The sequence below is a fragment of the Saimiri boliviensis genome, chromosome 12 (genome assembly GCF_048565385.1).
Source record: "Saimiri boliviensis isolate mSaiBol1 chromosome 12, mSaiBol1.pri, whole genome shotgun sequence".
Taxonomy (NCBI): domain Eukaryota; kingdom Metazoa; phylum Chordata; class Mammalia; order Primates; family Cebidae; genus Saimiri; species Saimiri boliviensis.
Window position 1 is genome coordinate 97312091 of NC_133460.1, and position 22550 is coordinate 97334640.

At 50.0% G+C, this 22550-nt stretch overlaps 1 protein-coding gene and 1 long non-coding RNA gene across 3 annotated transcripts in view; both read left to right on the top strand.

Moving 5' to 3' along the window:
- VTI1A (vesicle transport through interaction with t-SNAREs 1A) overlaps positions 1 to 19315 on the top strand; it is a 389946-nt gene extending 370631 nt beyond the window's left edge. The window contains exon 9 of one of the 2 annotated variants that reach the window (XM_074382882.1): positions 18341 to 19315. In XM_074382882.1, the coding sequence (XP_074238983.1) occupies positions 18341 to 18473 (133 nt within the window). In that variant the 3' untranslated portion in view covers positions 18474 to 19315. The remainder of the gene's footprint in view (positions 1 to 18340) is intronic. The other variant, XM_074382883.1, reaches the window with a different exon arrangement.
- LOC141580649 (uncharacterized) lies at positions 1808 to 9539 on the top strand. The gene is made up of 2 exons (XR_012512934.1): positions 1808 to 7908; positions 8091 to 9539. It is a non-coding gene; the product is annotated as an uncharacterized LOC141580649 (long non-coding RNA).
- Positions 19316 to 22550: the final 3235 nt, after the last annotated feature.

Consider the following 22550-nt stretch of genomic DNA (forward strand, 5'->3'; position numbering starts at 1 on the left):
AAAAAGTCACGACTGACTGACAGCCGTCAGTCCCAGAGGGGCTCATTAAATCATAAAAACTTGACAAGGAAATAATTGCGCATTGCCAGCAACTTGGCGCCTGTTTAGACGTTTTTATTTTCTTTCATTATTAGTCCCCACCATTACGTTCATTAACAAATTGCATTAAACAACTGTTAAGGGCTAATGATTTGTTTATCGCTTTTTTTTTTATTATTATTATTTAAACATTAGCTGTGTCATGTGGTACCCCAGCAGCCTCGTGCCATCATCTGACTGAATATTTTTCCACTCCGAGCTCTGGGTACTGTTGGAATATGAAATAGATTATTCATTACTCTCCTCTTTGCCACTGATTTGGTTTCATGTAGCGTCTTCCACAGAGAAAGATGAAAACTTGTCAAAAATAGGTTATATCTTATTCGAAGGGGCAACAATAGCAGCAGGTACAGGCACACTTTAATATTTAATTAAGGTTGATGTTAACCCCTTTAAATGACTTTAGCTGTAAGTTATATTCAAATGCAGCAGAGAAAAATAATTGTTCTTAATTTGCAACCTGTTCAGCAGGCATTCTTCATGGAGCGAGCTGGAAATTTAGAGCAGAATTTTTAAATAATGAAATTTCCCATCATAAATATTTATAGCAGTTTGTCTACGTAGTGGAGAATTAACTAGAAGTGATGATTTCCTCATCCCTTTGGTTTGAACTGCTAGCCTAGTGGGGCACTCCATGCTTGGGAGTGAAGGTGGCTTTCCTGGGAGAAACGTGTGTGTGGAGGGGAAGTTCAGAGCCAAGTTCTGTCGGTTGGTTGTGGTCAGCACTGGTTTCAAAGGAACCACTGTGAGTCCCTGGACTTCAGGCCACTTGCCTTCCCCTTTGGCTGAGTGTGTGGTTGCAGGGCTGTGGGCAGGCAGGAGAGCCAGTAGAGACTTCTTAAAGGAAGATGTGTGTCCGGTCGGCTGGTTCGGGAGGGTGCGGTGGGGGACGCCTTGGGCATCTCCGTGCAGTCAACTGGAGCTCATTACAAACAGAGCTTCCCTAATACACAGCAGGGAGATACTTTGTTGGGATGAGCCTTCTGTCTTTTTTCCTTTCTGTGACTTGCTATTGGTGAATGGCTCGGCTTTTCCACGGGCCATGAACTTGAAGGGCCAGGGAGGACAGAGCACCATCATCCTCATCCTAAGTCGGAAGTTGGTGGCCTTCTCCATGCTGTGGCTGCTGTCTCTGTCTGCTCACCCTGTTTGTTTGATGAGTTGATATAACCGTGGAAGCCACCCTCAGAAACCTGGTTCATTGACACTTCAGGGCGGGACTGTTGGGTCAATATCAGGGAATGTGGAGTTCCTTTCTCCCATCGCCAGAGGGACACGGCCCCTTACATGGCTCCACCATGGGTGTGAGGGGAAGAGATGGTGCATGTTCCTTGCTCAGTGTAGCATCTCCCAGCATCACCCAGCCAAGGACAGATGGTTCTGCAGGAGCCATGGCGTGGGAGGCACCTGCTTGGCAGGCATGAGCCAGGTGAGACCTGGCCTCAAGCCTCTTTGGTTACTATGGGTGTAGGAATAGCAGACATGCCAGGCTTTGGAGAGTCTCAAACCTCCATTTCAATCCAGGATAAATTAGCCACATGACAATCTGTGCCGCTTGGGATGGCCTTCACACCTTAACAGAAGAGGTACCCAGAGCCATTTTTCTGGAAGGAAGGAAGGAAGGAAGGAAGGAAGGAAGGAAGGAAGGAAGGAAGGAGGGAGGGAGGGAGGGAGGGAGGGAGGGAGGGAGGGAGGGAGGGAGGGAAGGCAGGCAGGCAGGCTGGTTCTGTGATGAGCCATCCCCAGTCCAACTCCCTGAGACTAGCTCAAACTCGACCTCACCCTGTGCTACTCCCAGAGATATTCTGGTGGTTTCACTTCACCTGCAACCCATCAGACTCAGACCAGTGGCACCCGCCAGAGGCTGACCACGTAATGTCAGCAGTCAGGTGGCTCTCAGACCAGATGCTAGCCTTTGTTAAACGGGGCAGGTGACTGCGTGGACAGCTCAGAAAAGTTCTTGAAGCCACAAGTATTGCCCCCAGGATGGGTGAGAGCAGCCAGGCCCAGGCAGCAACTGGAGTTGGCAGTGTCTGGAGCCAAGACTTCCTGAAAGGGGTGGCTGAGCCACGGTTAGTGTCCTGTTGTGGAGGAGGGCAGACACAGGGAATGCCGAGGGAGGTCCCATCTCTGTGGAGATCCCAGCTCAGTAACAAGGAGCCGGCTTACCAGAGGTGAGCAGGGCAAAAGCAAGATGGCAGGGCAGGGCAGATGTGTTGAGGGTTGGGCAGCAGAGGGTGGACAGGTGAGGGATGGAAGCGTTTCCCAGCACCAGGGGATAGCAAGGGCAAGGAGGCCCCCCTTCCTATCCCCTGAGCCCATCACTGCCCTTCTTCAGGAGGAGCTAAAGAGAGGGAAAGACAGGGCGCATCTCTCCTGGGCCCTCTGCCCCATCACACACCGCTGCGCCCATGGCTCCTGGGTCCCCAGCTTGCCTTGGAGAAAGCACTTCCTCATCCCGAATCGCTCGTTACTCGTGCTACATAAAGAACGCAGGCAACACAGAGGGGGGAATCGCCAAGAAGCAGAGCTCTGGACTGTGATTCCGTGAACTCGTGCACCCCCTCCTTCCCTTCATCCAAACAAGGCCCTTTGGCGTGAATAATAGCTCAGCGGCTCCGAAGCCGTATTGATCGGCTGCACACGCGGCCCCGCCGAGAGCTGCCAGGGCTTTTCCTGGGGGCAGGACCAGCACCACTCAGCGCAGCCGCCTCTCCCCCTCCCACTCCCCCGACCTCCCCCAGGTGTGTTCAGGAGGGGACAATACCTGGGGGAGCCCAGGCCCTCTCCAACTCAGTGCCACTTGGTTGCCGCAACTTTTCTGTTTTTAACTTATTTTGCCAGGAAAAGCATCTAAGTTAGAGAGAAATGTTTTTTCATGACGAGGCCCCACAGAGTTGAGAATGAACACATCTTCCCACTCCAGCTCCTCTCCAGAAGGTTCTGCCAAAGACCCAGGCCATAGAGGCATCCTTGGCTGACAGCCGTGGGGACCCCGTTATACCCCCAGCATTGACAAGCACTTCGCCATCCTGTACGGCATTTCCCCGTTGTCTTATACCATCAGAAAAGAGGAGCCAAGAACATGGCCAGGGCTCACCACCTCACTGGGAACTGAGGACTGTTGCAAAATTCAACAGAGGTGCGTCAGCCACAGGCTGGGAGACCGGCAGAGACCAGAGCCTGCCAGCCCCATGCCCTGAGCCTCTGACCAGACTATCCCTTTCTGTGTTTGCACCTCTCCTGGGCACAGGAAGTGGTCAAGGCCTTGACCCTTTGGGGGATGCCAGGCCCCTGTGCGGCGACCCCTGTGTGCTGGTAGATGCCTGAAATCCCACCCCTAAAGGTGGACTCCTTTGGTTTCTGCTCTGGAACACTGGGAAGATGCAGATTCATTTTTTTCCTACACAGCTTCAATCTCACCAGCCACAGATCCCCCTGGGGGAGTTGTCTGACCCCTTCCTGGGGGCAGACTTGGGGTTTGAGGGAGCCTGAGGTGTCTTTGGGAGAAGGGTTAGAAGGAAAGGGGGTCTTGGTTCCCTGGGACCAACTCCCTGGAAGTTTCCCCTTATCAGCTGCCTTCAGCCTTGCCCTAAAGCCCACTCCCTGGCCAGGCCCCCCACCCCGCTAAGGACTGCGTTCTGGCCCAGTGCTGCACACAGGCAAATATGGGGCCCTGAGAATGGACTCTGACAAGGAGCAGTAATGGACTGAGGGTCCCCTGGCAGGTCCCACAGCTGTGCCCCGGCTGAAGAGGATCGAGAAAGAGCAGGGAGGCCAGGTCGGAGTTTGGACAGTTAACGCTGGGATCAGGCACACTGTTTCGCTCCTCTGGCCCTGCTGAGGCTGAAAGAAGTCCAAGTCCTCTGTGGCACACAATTTGGCATTTGGGAAGGACCCAAAGCGGATTCTTCCTGCCGGAGCAGACCTTCCCACAGTGCCACATCCAGGGGTCTTGGCACAGAGGGGACACTGGCCATAAGAGACTCTCCACTGAATTTCCATCTTCTCTCATCCCACACCCACCCCTTCAGAGCTCTTCCACTGCATTTCTAAAGAAAGGGAGAAATTCGACTGAGAACTAGAGGGCTTCAACAAGCTCATTATTGTCCCCAACAAGACTTCTAAATAATCCAGCCTTTCCCTGTTTGAAGCATGAGAGGTGTAAGCAGATTTATTCATTCAGTCAATCAATATTTATTGAGCATCTACTATGTTCCAGGCCCCGAAGACACATGGTGAAGAAGATAGATAAGAATATAAGTAAGATAGTCTCACAGCACTGCAAGTCAGAAAACTAGTTTCATTTCCAGAATCCTGACTCACTCCAATCTCGGGCAAGGTCACTCTCAAGGTCTCAAAATCACAGTGTGGCACCCGTGCCTCTGCCACTTCCTGAGATGAATGCCCTGTCACTGAATTACTAGGCAAAGTCCTCTCCAAGCGGGCAGTGCCGTGTGTTCATTCCTCCTTGCGATCCCCATGGCTGCTTTAGCAAAGGAGCCCCGCTGAGTGTGAGAAGGGCTGATACTTCCTGCAGCTGGGCAGGACCCCATCAGCACTGGTCCCACTTCCAGGACTGGCCCAGGAGAGGCCAGGTATAGGAATGGGGACCGTTTAGATCAGGGCTGACTTGGAGGATTTTTTCCCCTGCTTATTAAATGATAAAGGTTTGACTTGGCAGGCAATCAGGAGCCCAAAATATCATAAAAGGGAAAAAAGTTGCCGAGTGGCTAAGAGGTGCACCACGGGAGTGTCACTGGGCCCGCCGGCGAGGTGAATTGCTAAGCAGAGAGCAGCGATCAGGGAGGAAATGGAGCAGCAGACATTTTCAAAGGCTTCTCTCCCCTTCTTCTCTCTCTGTCCCCCATGCAGAAAGGGGAAAATAGAAGTCAAATCCAGATTGGGGCTCGTGGCTGATTTGGGCCTCCTCCCGCCCCATCCTCCCCCAGACAGCAGAGAAACTTTGATGTCTGGGTGCGTGGCATTTGGGGACGGAGGAGCCTGGGCATCCCAGCAAATGTAGCCGCATGTTCCGCCTCTGGACGGCCTCTCTGAACTCCTTTGTGAGGGGCGATGAAGCCCACAGCGCTGGAAAGAGCAGGGTTTTGCAATGAGGAAGTATGAATCGGCATTCCTTGAGCTCAGTGCTGTCCACCTGGGCGATGGGGTGGACCAACCAGGAGCTCAGATTTATAAAATCCCTTGAGATGTGCAGACCCTAGGAAGCCACTGTGGCCTACCTGCTGATTTTCAGATGGAGAAATGGGGTCTCAGAGAGCGGATGAGATTTACTGAAGGTCACCCAGTAAATTGGTAACAGGTCCAGCAGTAGATTCCACACCTTCAGCCTCTGGTGAGACATCTTTGCTCTGCACCAGGAGGTGGAACTTCAAACAGCACCAGGAGTTGGAACTTTTGTCTCAAATCCTCTCTGCCTCATCCCCCAAGCCCAGCAACTCCAGGCTGTGTCTTTCGCCCCCTCAGGCTCAGAGGGGCTGTGGTGCAGCCGCAGAGCTGGGCGCCTTCTCAGTAGTGTTGGCCTTTACACTCGTGGTGCTAAAGTTCTCCAATTACTTTTTTATTAAACCAACATGTACAGAAAAACTCAGTCTTCAGCTGGGCACAGTGGCTCATGCCTGTAATACCAGCACCTTGGGAGGCCGAGGCGGGCGGATCTCTGGTAGTCAGGAGTTCAAGACCAGCCTGGCCAACATGATGAAACCTCGTCTCTACTAAAATACAAAAATTACCCAGGTGTGGTGGTGCATGCCTGTAATCCCAGTTAGTCAAGAGGCTGAGGCAGGAGAATCACTTGAACCGGGGAGGCCGAAGTTGCAGTGAGCTGAGATCACGCCACTGCACTCCAGCCTGGGTGACAAAACGAGACTTCGTCACAAAAACAAAAACTCAGTTTTATTCCTGTTAGCTATGACAGCTGTTTCCCTGGATGTCAGATCTTTGCTCTTGAGGAATTGGGGATGCCCTGGGTTCCTCCTTAGCTGAGCTCCTGATGTCACCCAGGGGAAGCATTTCTGTGCTCAGTTCCTTGCAGTGTCTTCTCACCTACCTAGCGGAGGTCACCGGCCACCCTTCCTCCAAAGGAATCTTGTGAAAAGCCAGGAAGCATTAGAGTCCCCACCATGACACTGAGCCCATGGGGCACTCCCAGAAACCGCTCGGCTACTGATGCTAAGGGATGTGACTTAGAACTGGAGGGGAACCGTGACAGCACTCCTGGGTCCAGGTGGCCGTGGCTGGAGTGTGGTCACAGCCTGGCAGGGAAACCGGTGGGGCTCTGGTCTTTTCCCGGAATCTGGCACCTTCCGTGCCGAGTTGGGCCTCAGGTCTCAGGGCTCTAGGCCCTGCTGTGCCAGTGGCCTGATGTGTGGCCTTGTACGCTAGTCACACCCTGCTCCAGGCCTCCGTTTCCTCATCCGCAAAATGGGAAAGTTGAGCTAGAAAACTCTCTCAGGAAGGTAGCTCTCTGCTCGCTCCCAGCCTTCCATGGCAGTGCAAAGAGAACCTTCCCAACAAAGTAAGAGCCAAAGACTAAGATGGCAGCCTGTGGTGTGTAGAACCTTCTGGAAGACCAGGAGACTTGTGAGCTGAGCTTCTAAGTGGTCCAGGATTCAGGGCCGGTGTCACAAGTGTGTGACCAGCGCAGCTACCCAGGGCTTCATGTTTAGGGGCCCCACGCTTGGGAAATAAGGTGCTGCAGTCACTGTCATTAAATTCTTAATAATTTCATCATTGTTACTGTGTCTTGTAAGTGAAGTCCAACGGGACAGTGGGCTGTGAACTGGGGATGTGAAGCCTCCTGTCGCCCTGTGCCCAGGAGCTCCTTGCTCCTCTGCGCCCACAGCTCCAGTTCCACTCAGCTTCTACCTCTCCGCCTCCCACCCCGCAACCACTGCCAACCTGCCCCCAACCTGGGCACAGGCACACGCTGTCCCACAGCATCTCAGAGTGGGGCATGCTGGCAGCAGTCCCCATCCTGGCCTGGCAGCCCAGGGCACATTCGGTGTGGGACTCTGTGGGGGTGAGCCTCTAGCCCACCCAGATCCAGTACCTAGTGTGTCCTGGTAGAAAATTTGTTAGTGCCCCTGTGGGCTGCCCATCTGCCATGGGTTGGGACAGGGGCCTGTGGGAGGATGCCTGGCTCAATCTCCTGCTTGAGGCCTGGGGCACAAAATGCGGGCGCAGCAGCTGACAGGAAGGGAACCAGAAGATGGGTTCAAGTGTTTGTGTGTTCCCCAAGTCACCAGGGTACCTGTGAGGGTCTACACTCCCCTGGGAGAACCCTCACATCTAGGGTGCACTCCATGGGGTCATCTCCTTGCCTGAGAAGACTCCCTCTTCCTTCTTTCAACCTTCTGGAGCCCAGCTTGTCTCTTCTGGCCAGCTCAAGGTATCCTCCCGAGAGAACCACGAAATACGGTGTTCACCGTGGGTCATTCCACATGCATGTTCAATATGCGGATATTTGCATTTGAAACTGGCATTGTACAATATAAAGAGGAATGGTAAAACTCATGTTAATAATTTTAAATTTTGAATTTACTTAGAAGGGCGTTAACTAGCAAATGAAAAAAACACTATGACAAGTTGAAAGTGAGACCGGGAAGGAAGCAAACATCATGTTTTCTCACTGTTGGAACAAGGGGCTCCACATTTCCATCTTGCTGTGGGTCCCGACAGTTGTGCAGCCAGTCCTGCCTGGTGAGTCACCTGCCCTCTTGGGCATCCAGTTCCCTATCAGTAAACTAGATCGTTAACAGCGCGCCTGCCGCTCCTGCTCATGGGCACGTTAGGAACCTGCGCTTGGGTAAAATCCAAGACAGAGATTTAGAAACCAGTGTGTGGTGCCAGCTCTCAGCCTTGGAGCCGTGGTGGTACATGCCTGTAATCCCAGTTAGTCAAGAGGCTGGGATTCTAAACCACCACACACTGGTTTCTAAATCTCTGTCTTGGATTTTACCCAAGCGCAGGTTCCATTTTTCTTAAAAAGGGATCTGGACTGGCATCCAAAGAGATTTCCGTCCCCTTGTGCAGATTTAACCACCATGGTCAAGGCAGTCTCCCTCCCAGGCATTACTCTCCCCAGGTGCTCTGCCCTAGAAATGAAGCCCAAGTCTAAAGGCAGCCCCATCAGTGCACAACAGGGGTCTAAGCACCCAGAGAGATTTAGTCTGGAATCCAGGCAAATTGTGAAATGGAAAGACTGGTTAGCCGGAGAGCTGAGGTCTTACAGTGTGCAGAGACCGGTCCTCCATATCTGCACCCATCCATTTGAGTTTCAGGTGAGGCCTAGGATTTAGGAGCTCAATACGAAGGTGCCAGCACCAAGGAGGGTGGGTACCAACTGGATTTGGGTCTAGAGACATCATCCTCTTGGGAAAGGTAAAAATCCTGATTCCACTTACGTTGCCAGGAAGAAGGTATCCCCATGACAGAGCTGTTCTCTAAGCCACCCTCATGGAGGCTTCACCTGCAGCCTTCAATCTGCTTCGCCAGATGTTTGAGGATGCAGCCACCCAAGGGTTAAATGTGTCCAAAGTGGCATCCTATCACGTTCTGCAAAAATTAATACTGCTTTAAGGTAACCCCTATGGAATTAATGAATGAATGAGTCAATGTGGATCACCTTGCCTCAAATAGAGTCTAAATATAAGATTTCATACTCAGTAGTGTCATTTCAGGATCAGGAAAAATTAGGTGACTCCCATTTGGTTTCTACAGCTTTTCCCCAATAGCGTGTTAAAGTTTTGGCTTTTTATCTTATTTTACTTATTTCATTTTGAGTGATGTCTTCTGGCTCCAGCTCAGTTTCCTAGAGATAATTCATTAGGCCCGAGAGCTGCTCCAGAGTGGGATTAGAACCCGTGTAGTACATAGTCACATTAAACTGAGATCGGCTAATTAATCGCTCTTCTCTGTGTAACTGAGTGATCGTGCGTCTTCCCCGAGGAATTGCAATTTCATGGTTCCTAATGATGCTGCGATTACATTACGTGGATCACTTAGGCTGTGGGTGTCAGGAGCAGTCCTTGGAGCCTGTATCAGCAAGGATGGGGAGAAGTCGCTCCTAAAACTGAGGAGATGGAGGAAACAGTTAGAATGTCTGTTACTAATTCTCGTTAACGTGCTGGCATTCCCTACGTCTCATTCAGGCATTAGCTTCAAGTTCCATTTTCCCCCAGCTCTGTGTGGCACCTTCCCCTGAACCCTCACATTTTTTTCTCTAATATTCACAGGGTTACTGTTTGTAAAAATCTGTTTATTTGCTGTATTCCACCAAGTAATTTATTTTCATTAGGTTTCTTGGAAACGTGGCTCTACATACCGTTAGTACAAGTGATACATTTTGATTGTTGTTTCCTGGACTAACTTGTATTATTTGATGAGTTAAATAAAATGCCTAATTCCAAAGTCAGCTATTCCCATCTTTTGCATTTGAATTATTTCTCTTACTTCCATTTCCTTTCTAATTGAAGGTTAGTTAGAAATCTTCAGTTCAGTGCTCTGCTACAGTTTCTTTACTGTGAATATAGACGCTGTCACTTTTTAAATGGTGAAACATGGAAGGATCATATTCAAGGTTGTTTTTGAATGCAGTGGTTTTTTTTTTTTTTTCTTTAATTTCCCAGAAATAGGGCATTAGAGAGCAATCACAGACGTGGGTCTGAGGCCTAGATAGCCTCAGTTTCCTCGACGGTAAAGCAGAGAAAATAGCACTCCACCCACGACTGATATGAAGATTCAATTAGGTAGCCCTCGGAAAACACCTCCAGGCATGTGACAAACCATCACACTCATCATGATTAAATGTGTTGCTCGGTAACATGGCAGACAAATATTGCTTGGAGGGGTTGTTGGTGTTTTGTTTTTTGTGTGTGTGTATGTACAGATTACTCATGATTATCTGCTTCAAATACCTAAAGAATGCCTTAATTCCCTACCACAGCTCCAGTGGCACAGTCAGTCAGGGCACGGTATGTGGAAGGATGCCTTAGTGATAGAAAGATACCTCTTTCTTCATCATTTACAAAATTCATTTTTAAAATGTTTTAAAATTATTTGTTAACAATAAATAGAGCTGGTCATGGTGTCTCATGCCTGTAATCCCAGCACTTTGGAAGGCTGAGATGGAAGGAATGTTCAGCCCAGGGTTTCAAGACCAGCCTGGGCAACATAGTGAAACCCCTGTCTCAAACACACACACACAGACACACACAAAAAAACAATAAATGTTAGATATGGCACCAGGATCAAGAAGGCAACATTTGAACCACAAAACTGAGTGTCCACCTTCCCCAGAGCTCAGGGGTACTCAGGGACACTCAGCAGTTCCCTGGCAATTAACTGCTGAGGGACTCAGTCACAGAAAGACCTGGAAAGGTAAGGCAGGCAGTCTTGGTCTGTTGGGCTGGTTTGAGCCTACCTAATGTCCAGCATACAGCATCCTGAAGGAAATTTGAGAACACATTTGAAACACCGATTTTCAAAAATCTATTGATTGGCCGAGCACAGTGGCTCACACCTGTAATCCCAGCAGTTTGGGTGGCCAGGGCACATGGATTGCTTGAGGTCAGGAGTTTGAGACCAGCCTGGCCAACATGATGAAACCCCGTCTCTACTGAAAATACAAACAAATTAGCGGAGCATGGTGGCGCCCACCTGTAGTCCTGTCTACTCAGGAGGCTGAGGCAGGAGAGCCGCTTGAACCCAGGAGGCGGAGGTGGCAGTGAGCCAAGATTGTGCCACTGCACTCCAGCCTGGGCAACAGAGCAAGACTCCGTTTCAAAAATAAAAATAAAAAATAAAAAATCTATTGATTGAGAAAATGGAGACTATGAGAAATTTTAAGTGCTGTGATGAGATGCTTTCAAATGAAGTCATAACATCTGTAATCCCAGCAATTTGGGAAGCTAAGGCAGGTGGATTGGCCTGTGGGAATTTGACAAGTTGAGACATGCTGAATATAGTTATTTATTCAGTCTACGCAAATGCTTGACTCCACATGGACCCCTGGACCCCTGGATAACTGAGTGGTTCTTGAATAATCCACTGCTGAGGGACAATTAAAAGGGAAGTCGAGAAGAAATAACTCACCTGTGGTCTCCCAGGAACACTGGTAGAATCCTAGTCCATGCTCCTCCACCCCGGACCAAGCTGCCACCTGTCACCTGCCATTCCCACTTCTACTAGGTCCGTTGTCCAAGCTCACAATAGCCAGGGTGAGGATTTGAAAATGTAAATCAGATCATAGAATCTTCCGGTTCAAAAGCCTCTGACTTGGCATAGCCTTTCGAATCAAAATTCCTTCCCAGGGCCCGTCCAGCTCTGCATGACCTGACGCTTGACCCTGGGCCAGGCATTTATCTCTCCCTGCCTCTTGTCTCCACTCCACTTCCCGGACTCCTTTCTCCCTCCAACACTCCGAGCCCTTTCTCACCTCAGAGTCTCTGCCTGGAATACTCTCCTCCCCTTCTCTCTTCTCCTTGCCAAACTTCCTCCCTGCCCTGCTTCAGGTTACATACAACATCAACATACACCATCACCGAAGCCTTTCCTGAACCTTCCTCCAATCTCAAGAAGGGCCACCTGATTCTCCCTCAACCTACCTTTTTCCTTATCATAACAGATACTCAAGGATTTATTGCTGTGTTTATTCTTTCATGTCCATCATCCACCTTACATGGATCACTTAGGCTGTGGGTGGCAGAAGCGGTACTCAGAGCCTGACTCAGGGACTGGGAGAAGTCACTCCTAAAACCGAGGAGATGGAGAAAGCAGTTAGAATGTCTGTTTCTAATTTTCATTAACTTACTGCTCTTTCCCATATCTCATTCAGGCATTAGCTCCAAGTTCCACATTTTCCCCCAACTCCGCGTGGCACCCTCCCCAGAACCCTCAAGGAAATTTAAGGACACATTTGAAACATTGATTTTTAAAAATCTATTGATTGGCCAGGCATGGTGGCTCATGCCTGTAATCCCAGCAATTCGGGAGGCCAGGGCAGGTGGATTGCTTGAGGTCGGGAGTTCGAGACCAGCCTGGCCAACATGGTAAAACCCCACCTTCACTAAAAATACAAAAAATTAGTGGAGCATGGTGCAGACTTAGGCTGTTTGATATATGTATATATATTTTTCTTGTAGACAGGATCTCACTCAGTCACCAAGCTGGAGTATGGTAGCATGATCATGGCCCACAGCAGCCTCAACCTCCCAGGCTAAGGTGATCCTTCCACCTCAACCTCCCAAGAAGCTGGGACAACAGGCACGTGCCATCATGACTGGTTAATTTTTGTATTTTTTGTAGAGACTTTTTTTTCTAATATGCACTCCCCAGCTAGTCTGCATGCTCTATGAAGGCTGCTACAAGACCTGTTTTATTTTCCATTGTTTGGTTTCAGAAGACAGAGTGGCACACAGTGGGTCCTCAGTAGATTATTGTTGAATGAATGAATGAGAGATAGCTTCTGTTATTTCAGACAGCCTGCTCAGCCAAAACGTCACCACCAGGAAGTTATCATTTATCCCCATCCAAAAGCCTGAGCACTGTGCATGGTGTGGGAGAGAAGACACGTGGGATCCACCTTCCTCCTGGACAAGAGGTGGGGCTGGGGAGGGCACTGGGCCACGCGCCACACCTGTGCTAATATTCCTGGCACATTAGGGGCTTCTCAAGTGTTTGCAGGCAGAGTGCTGCCTTGGATGAAATGGTATTTACCAGGCACGTCCTTTCATTGTCTGATTTGGTCACCAAGATTCTCCCCCATTTTAAGAGAGAGCCGAGCAGCTTCACAAGGCTAGCCTTGTTTGGATGCATAGCACAATGAATTTGTACCCACCGAGCCTCCAGCGCTGATATTTCAAAACCTACAGTACACTAAACGTAAAACTTTTGTTCAAATTTCAAGGATTTTGATAGCCCAAGTGAATAGACACTGCCTATTGATTTTTCCCTTACAATGACTCTTGGATAACCTATTTTCTCATTTATTTTTAAAGACAGCTCATGAGATTTCATAGCAATTCTGCCCAACCTCCTAATATCAAAATCCCTCCTTGACCCTGAAAATTGTAATTCTACTATAGATCACAGCTGCTGAATATTACCTTTTACTAAGCTGGTTAAATAAAATATGTCCAAATCACTAGATCCCACAAGCCGTGGCCTGCAAGTCTAATGATCCAGAGGCTGAGGCTTCCACCACTACACACTCAACAGCCCCGTGCTCTTGCCGGCCGACGCCAGAGTGTGGGAATCGAGACTATCGGCTTGTGTTTGGAATTTAAGGAGGAGGAGAGAAAAAGGATAGCTCGGCTGGTCTTCAATGATTTTCTTGTAAAACTTTTACAAGGGAGACTTAGGCTGTTTGATGTGTTCTAGACAATCAAATGCCCGCCGAGTCTGCGGCAGAGAGTGGCTGGGTTTTCTCCCTAGCGGAGGAGGGGGCGTATTTGATGTAGGGCAAGTTCAAAACCCCCAAAGCCTTGCACGCTGGTAGGTCAGATTACACTCACAAGCTGGAGGAAAATATAACTTGTAAAATGTGAAAAACGCCTCTGACCCTGAAAGTCTCACTGTGCCCAGGCCAGGGCTCTTGGTGGACTCTTAGTTTGGCTGGAGAGGGCCCGGGTATCATTTATCCCACGGGGGCTTCTACCCTGCCTGCGCCCCTTCGGGCCTCTGTGCGTTCCTGCTCTCACCTGCGCTTCATCCGTTTTAGCCAAATGGGCCCCACCCTCTCCCTGCCCACCAAGCTGCCCAGCAGCTCATCCACGTCAGACTTACTTTTTCGCTTTCTCGGAAGAATGAAGGGCAGCACTGACCCAAGTCGGTTCCAGGGTAGTTGTGAAAATTTCAAAGCTGAGGCTTAGATCAAAAGTCACAACCTCTGGCTTTCAGACTATCCTCTTCCCTTACCTGGGTGGTCCCCGCATCCAATATGGAAATGTTTCCTGGACAATCTCACTCATTGCAGGTGAATGGAGCCTGAAGTGACTCTCAGCCAGCAGAAATGTGGCGTCTCTCAGCAGTGGCCACGGGAGCCCACTTGAAATGCAGAAGGCTCTTTTGTGGGCCCGTGAAGCTCTAGCTCAGCTCTCTCCTTGCCCTGGCCTTGCAGTGATTCTGCTAGACCAGGTGCCTCCCTTTGCAGGGTGGGCAGTGAGGCTTTGGCAGGTGATGGGTCCATGGATGCGGGGGTCTGCTGATACCAGCACCAGGTGAGTAAGTGAGCAGGAAACTGTCCATGCAAAACAAATTAACCAAGAGCAGAGTCCTCCCCAGCCCTGGTCAAAACCTTTCCGTAGATCAGAAAGTTCACATGTTACTGTGCTTTAAGCACACCTCATGCCTGGGAGGACAGGCATGCGGGAAGAGGTCCTCTCCTTCACCTCCCCCTGCTCCTGACAGACATTGCTAATCAATCCTGGCTCTTCTGTCTTCAGAATCGTCTTCCTCTCAGCCTCCCCTGCAGCCTCTACTCAGGAGGAAGAGTTGACTTAGGGGATGACTCTCTCTAACCCCTAGCCTCCCCTGTCCCACATCCCACATCATCTGCACACCTCTTCCTCTGCCTGGAGATCCTCGTACCCCTCTCCGATAGCCTGCCTGCTCTTTCAAGGTCCCACCCAGTCCCTGTTTTCCTGACCATCATTCTCCTCCCCACCTCGCTGGCCACTAAGGAACCAAGCAAAGGAGTGAATTGGAGACAAGGGGTGTGAAGACTGCTAAGTTCTGGCCCTGGTTTTGCCTCTGAATTAGCTCGATAACCTTGGACACGTCCCTTTCCTTCTTTAATACCCTGCTTCCGCATCATAGATTAATGATGAAGACTCTGTGATCTCTAAGGTGACTCTCGACTCCTCCGTGTTATGATGCAAATTCCTTTCCAGCTCCCCCACTCTTTGAGCCATTTAATATGACCGTTAATCATTTCTTTTTGCACCCACGTTGAGCTCTTGGAGGGCAGGAATGATGTCTGGGGCTGAGGCTGTATTTCTCCTTGGGCCATCAAAGTGCTGGAAGGCAGGGTACTCAGGGCCTACTGGTGCCATGTTCAGTCCCTGTGACATTGATCTTCAGCTCCCAAGGAAGGAGTGTCCTTAGAAAAATGCAGTAACTTCAAATTAATCATTGTTCAAAAGGACTGACTCCATCTTCTATCCCTCCAAGGGGCTTCTGAGCCACTTCAGAGCTCAGGACTGTGAGCCAATGAGAGGTAAAAGAGGTGGCAGAGACTCAGGGCCACGAGCCAAACTGCTGCTCACTCTCTGGTTGGCTGAGCCTAAGCAAGTTAATCAACCTCCCTGGACCTAGTTTCCTCCCCAGCAAGTTTGCCATGGTAACATTACCAAGTTAGAGCAGCGGTGTGAGGATCAAATGAGAGAATCCGTGTGACACACATAGCTCAGAACCTGGACAGCAGTGAGTGTTCAGTGAATGGAAGCCCATCACGGCCCTCACCAAGACAGCCAGCCTCTGCCAGGCCACATCCCCACCCCATCTCTGGTCTGTTCGTGAGACATTCCCCACGAGAGCTTGTTCTCTTAGTTGAAGTGAGCTGATGCCTGCTCTGTGCCAGCAGCTAGTCTAGGAATAGGGATGGGAATAAGCAATTCTTGGCTAGAGGGACGAGTTGAGAACATCAAGAGCACAAACCAGATGAGGCACAAACAAGGAGGTCCGAGTTCCGGCAGTCACATGGGATGCTTCCCAAAGAGACACCATCCCTAACCCCTGGCGGCTTGTGATTGGTTCCATGCCTGGAACCCTCTTGTGGTGCAGCAGACCCCCCGCCCATTGGACAGGGCCACCTGCCCCTGGGGAGAATGCAAGCCACCAGGCAATCAATTTCAGCTCTTGTTACTGCCTCTCCATTCTCTTCCATCGCTCCCTCTTGATCTCCTCTTTCTGCTGACAACAAGATATGGCTGGCATTTAGTTGAGGATTTAAAATCAGGAGAGCTTCTCCCTCCCTTCAGGCTGGAAGCTCGCTGCCCTGGCTCTGAGGCCTCTTGAAGCCGGGCGTTTGCTGAGTGCCAGGAGACCAGCTCCTGAAACCGGAAGGGGCCTGCATGGTTGGACTAAAATAGCAAATGTGCAACATGAGTCTCTTCAGGGGCCTTCAGCGGGCTGGTAGCTTCCGGTGGGTGCTCTACACAGGCCACAGGGAAGCACACTGGAGTGGCCCTCCCTGCCACTTGAGAGGGCCCTTCTATGTACATGACAGTTCTGTCCCTTGGCTAGGTTAGTTTATCCAACTGAAAATGGACTTTAGCTATGCCCAGCAAAAAAGGAAAAAAAAAAAAAAATGGCATGTCTGAGTCAAATAAACCATGGTTAGACACATGGCCTGTCACTTCCTGACTGACATAAATCTCATCTGGGGCTTGCTGCCCTGGATCTCCCGGGACAAAAGAGACCTCCCAAAGCCAATAGGACCCCTCTCACATGGATGGCAGCCACACCCCAACCCATGAGGCCAGAATGCGGAGCTCCAGAATGTGGCTCCTTTTCCCCGGTGGCGGTCAATCGATTTCTTGTCAGTTTCCAAAATGGTCTCAACTCCAGAAGAAACAGTGCACAAAAACGCAGTTCTGAAAACAGAATTAAGAGCTTGTTAGACACGGGCCTCGGGTCAGGGTAGGTGGCCCGTCTGGGGGGCCTTCGAGGATGCATGCTGGGATCGTTTCAAGCCAGCCCTCTCCCCTGCGGTTCTCGCTTAATGAAGCTGCTGTGCGGGGCCTCGGAGGGCCCACGTACTGCAAAGTAGCACCAAGTGTCCCGTTACTGTAAACGGCCTTTTATTTTTAAACTAATGCTATATTTGGAAAGCAGTAATCCTGGGGAAATGATACTGGGACTAATGGGGAACATATTACCTTTCATGTGTTTTTTCTTGTTTAAGGTTTCTTTGTTATTATCTGAGTAGCAAGGCTCCGCACACACTCTTGGGCAAAAAATCAAAATAAGCCTTAAAGCAATGATATTTTAATAAGCATCAAATGTCTTCAATGAGATAAAAGTATTATATGGTGTTTTGATATCAGGCTTTAGTTAAAACCTCATTAAAAAAAGAAAATTTCTCGGATGTATTGGGGTTGGGGGAGCAGTAATGTATTTTTAAATTCAGGTGGAGAAAAAGTTCCAGTTCAGGTCAATTATGCTAATTAAATGCCACAAACGACTGAAATTGCCTGCAAATGGACATTATTATTTGTTGCTTTCACTGTTTCCCATTGATCAAAAACAGCAGCTAATGACATTTGAGCCTGCAAAGGGCAAAGCTGCAGTCTGAATAAACATCTGCTACCTGGACACCAATCACAGCCCTTGGGGTGGGAGAACTAAGCTCTTGTCCGGCCCACGTCCGGCCCACGTCCGGCCCCTGTCCTCTTCCCGGGTGAGGTTTCCGACAGCCAGGGCTGCAGTCACCTCCCTGAAACTCAGATTAGTTTCGTCAATGAATGCCTGGTCCTGTTCCCAGCCCCAACTGGGAAGTGCTGAGGGGCCCAAGTTATGAAATGAAACTAAGTCTTTGATTTCTTCACCCCTGGCCAGAGACCCAGCTAGAATCATGAGCTCTTTAGAACTGAAAGGAAGAACCTTGAAGATCCTTCATTTGGTTATATAAAATGAGGAAACTGAGGCTCAGAGAGGGGAAGTGACCTGCCCGAGGGCACACAGCAAGCTACTTGCAGAGCCAAGAATAGAACAGCAGTTTCCTGATTCTCAGTCCGTGCCCCAAGTGCTCTCCTCTCCAATATTATAACATAAAAGAGAACTTCGACTTTCCTCTTCTGTACCTCTTAGCAAATTTCCCTTCGTTTTCTCTCCTAACTGCATGTCAAATCTTAGTTGGGGGGCCTTAGCACAAACTAACCTGATTCCAAGGAATCAGGCCAGGTGTAGTAGGACTTGAATCTGTCTTCTCCTCTGGTTGACCTAAAAGAGGAGTCTAATTTCAGCTACAAAATGAAATGCAGTTGACTGTTAGATGGTACACTGGGGCCTGATCGGGGGAGGTAGAGAATCCATGGTTTCAGGCCCATCTGTGGATGCCACAATCCTGACTTTATCTCCTGAACTAAAGTAGAAACCATGTACACCAAGCTGCTACCAGTCGTTTCTACCTCCAGGTAAATAAACAGTCTTGGAAGAATGCAGTGGCTTCAAGTTAAGCATTGTTCAAAGAAATTGACTCCATCCTCCGTCCCTCCAGGGAGCTTCAGAGCCGCTTTGGAGCTCAGGACTGTGAGCCAATGCTGCAGGAGAAGGAGTCAAAGGAAATCAAAATGCTGGGAAGGGGAGGAGATGGAAGACTGTACGACGGGAAGTTGAGGATGTCACAGTGACCCACCCTTCCTTTCTTGTCTTGCTGATGTGGATCCTGAAGAACACGACCCCTTCTGCTCTCCAGCCTGCCTGATTTCCAGGCATGGTTGTGTGGGACCCCTCCTCCACAGCTCCATCAGAGCTGCAGCCGACGTGGATGAAGACACCCCTGCCCTCCTGAGGGCTTCAGGAATCCTTGGTTCTGCTCCAGCCTCTATCCCAGACATGTGACTCTGAGCAAGTCGCTGACCCACTGGACCTCAAATTGCTGATCTGCAAGACTAGAGGGCTTGGTCTAGAAGGTGTTAGGTTGAATGACTCCCCAGAAATGGTTCCTGGGTCTTGGCAGGCAGCCATGCCCCTAGAGACATACAGATAATTCCTAGCCACAAGTAATCCTGAAGTCCTGTTTGGGGGCTTTATAGGGAGAGTTTGGGGATGTCTTTGAAGCACCAGGATCAAATCAACCTGAACTTGGTTTGCCTCACAGCCATGAAATGAAACCACTTTCGGGTGATAGTAGGAAAGGGGAAGGAGGGAGTACCCATCCCGGTCCAGGGCTGGGCCAAGGGTTTGACCGGTATCATTCGATTAATCCTCAAAATGCCCCTCCTACAAGGCAGGAACCTTCAGGTTTCCCACTTTCGGATGGGAAAACCAAGGTCAGGATGCTGAAGTCATGCAGCTATTCAGGACCAAGGCCAATGCTAAGGCCCAGGCACACAGCCCCACGTCCTGGCTGTGGTACTGAGTGCTTCTCCCTCTGCCCACATGACCTGGGAGGAAAAGACCCCAAGAGGGCTGGGGCCAAGCCCAAGGCAGTTGCTCCTCCTTGATGTGTGGATTCTGCTCCCAAGACAGCCCCAGGTGGGTGGGGCCGATCCCACGGGAAGGCCTGGGGCAGGCCTCGGGTCCTCCTGGGGTCAGAGCCGGAGACTACTGCAGGTGTCTGCGGGGGGTCCCAGGGACCTGGGAGCAGGGCCTTCTGCACAGACTGAGCAAACACCTATACATATATGCCTGTTGGGAAGCAAATTTGAGTTATTGAAAAGTAAAAAGTGCTTACGAGCTGCCCAACATTATGTCATATATGATGTAGATTACAACTGGGAATGATCCTATATCAGATTTTTTTCCCTAGACTAATGTGCATTTCATGTGTCCAGTATTTTGTTGAAAGCATCAGGATACCCCCTCTTCTTAGTAACATAGGGCAGGAAGAGAGTAGACAGGACGGGAAGGAACTCAGAGACCCTTCCCTGCCCCTGCCTGTGGGTACCAGGTGACTTGAAGGGCAAGAACAGGGGCACAGGAGATGCTGGACAGGTAGCGAGGCAGAGAAGGAGCAGGCCTCGGGCATGGGGCAGCTCACTGTGCTTCCAGGCTTCTGGCACCATGGAAGTGCACTGCTCTACAGAGTGTCAGATCTGGGTGAAATCCCAATCCTGCGTCTCACTAGCTGGGGGCTTCAGACAAGTTCCTTAACCTCCCTGAGCCTCACTTTGTCACCAGCGATGTGGATGACGGTGATGCTGACTTTGGAGGGTCGCCACCAGCATTTGATCAGATCCAGTCAGTCCCGCAGCCTGCAGAGTTTGCAGCTGGTGCAAGCACCCCACTTTCTTCCCCAAGGGCTGCTGGCTGGGTCACCTCGAAGCTCAGCCTAACGAGGGGGCCACGGGCAGCCACTGAGGCTGGCTCTGCCAGGAAACCAACCCCTTAGCTATATAAACAGCCCAGGAAACCAGCTGGCTGACAAATGACAGAAAGCCAGGCTCCTATCTCTGGTGACAATCCAGAAACTAAACAATAACCCCTGCCACAATCTGCCCTACATGGCCAGGACTTGATTAACAACTGACAGCTTCCCTAATCTTTGTCTCCATTTCCTACTTAGGACCAACCAGAGAAAGCCAAATATGCACCCCAACCAATCAGATAGGGTGCCCCCTTCCAGTTATCCCACCCACGTCTCCTCCAAACCAACAGCCTCCACTCAGGGCACACTGGAGCCTTCCCACTCCTCTGCCTGCCTCTGAGTCTCTGCCAAAACACAAGCGATGGTACCTAGGCTAACTCCTTTGCTACAGCAAACTCGGAACAAATAGCCTTCACTTGTTCTCATCGGTTGGTCTCATTTATTTCCACAGTACCAATGCATGAAAAGCTCCTACTGCCTCCCTAGCACTTAACAGGTGCTTAGTGACATTCTGTCCCTACCCACTGAGACCTCCTGGGCAGATGCCCCACTGCCTGCTTGCCCAAGAGCGTCCAAACCCTGAGGTGTGACGTAGGCACAGGTGCCCTAAGAATTGGCTGGTTCCCAGAACAACTGAACTCCTGGGGGAAAACTGAGTCTAATACAATTCTACATTTCTTTCTGTATGGTATTGAGGGAGTGGGATTAGGGAGAGGCCATATTTTTGGGAAGGAGGCCACTAGTATAATGGGAAGAGAGTGGGTTTTGCCGGTGTTCAAATCCCAACCCCATGCTAGCTCTGTGGCCTTGGGCGACAGTTGTCTTAGTTGTTAAGTGGAGAAGATTAAATGAGCTAACTGGGGTTAGATGCTTAGCACGACACCTGGCATCCAAGACATGTGCCTTCAGCAGAAACTGGCAGCCAGAAGCGGTGGCGACAAGGGGAATGTGTGGCCATCTCAGCCAGCACCAAAGTGAGGGGCCGAAGGTTCAGAAAACTGTTCAGGAGAACGCGTGTAGGCACATCCCCCAGAACGAAACACTCTGGAGTCCTCAGCGCACTGTCTTCACCCCAGGGCTTGCCTAAGGGATAGTAAAGACACTCTGCAGGATTCCTGGGATCTACAACTGTGACCCTCTCCCCAACTAGGCCCCCATCTCAGTGGAAGCAAGGGTCATTTCCCAAAGGGCTAACAGGATAAGTGACATTCTATCACAAGATGTGGGTCACAAAAATGTGTGTGCGTCATCCCATGTAAGAAGGCTAGACGAGGGTGTTCTGGAAAACAACCGAATTGCTGTTCATCCAGACTTAGTCTTTATATTTTAATAGGAGGCAAAGCCCTGAGTCAAGAGAAACTCCATTAATGTAGTCTTTCAGGTAGTTTGGATAAAAAGAAATAAGCCTTGATTGAGAGAAGAGGGGCATTGGTTGGGAGCCACACCACCAAGATGGTACTAGGGGCATTGATCATGCAGCTGGCCAACATCAAAGCCCACTAGAGGACCCTCTTGCTGCCAGGGACTGGGGAAAGTGAGCATCTGAATCTGGAGCTGTCATCACAAAATAGAAAGGTGGTAAAGAATTCATTCCAGCCCTGCCCATGGCAGCCACAGCCACTTTCAGAGGAGCAGCAGGAGAATGGGGTGTGGCACTCCATGGTCATGGTAGGGGCAGTGGAGCCCAGGCACCAGGGTTTGGCAGCATCCCTGGTGGCATCCACTGAGGAGGGCAGTTTCCAGGCACAGGTCTCCTGTCCTCCTGATGCTTCTATCACTCCACAGTAGTCTTCCAATAAATCCCATCTCCACTAAATCAGTGGCTTGCCACTAAGACTCTGCTCTGATGCAGCCCACAAGCCCAAGGCCAGTGAAAGCAAGAGAAAGATTACAAAAAGCTAGCAACACAGTTGATTTTAATTTCATGACGTGGTTTCCAACAGTTGGATACAAAAACAAGAAATTCCCTAAAATGAGTTGCCTGTTACCAGATGGAAAAGTGATAGTGTTTCCATAGTAGGGTTAGGATTAGGGAAATGTGGCTTACGTATTCTCATGCTATCATGAGACCTGCCCCACCCTGCTTCCCCCATCCTGGGGAGGCTGGAGAACTCATCTCTGATCACTCACCTTGGCTTCCCTTTACAGCCAGGTGTTTACCAGCTCACATCAAAGTAGCCAGCCTGCCATGGGACATATTTCAGCTTGGCTGTGCCTTACAAGCTCACATGAATCTCCTTATTTGAGATCCTGAGGTCCAAGGATGAGAACTGGTCCAGGTCAGCAGGCCTGACTTCCAGCCCCAGTTCTGGGACTAACTGGCATCGCTCTCCTCTCTGGACCTCAGTTTTTCCCATCAATAAAATGAAAAGAACTAAGCTGTTTCTTTATAAAGTTC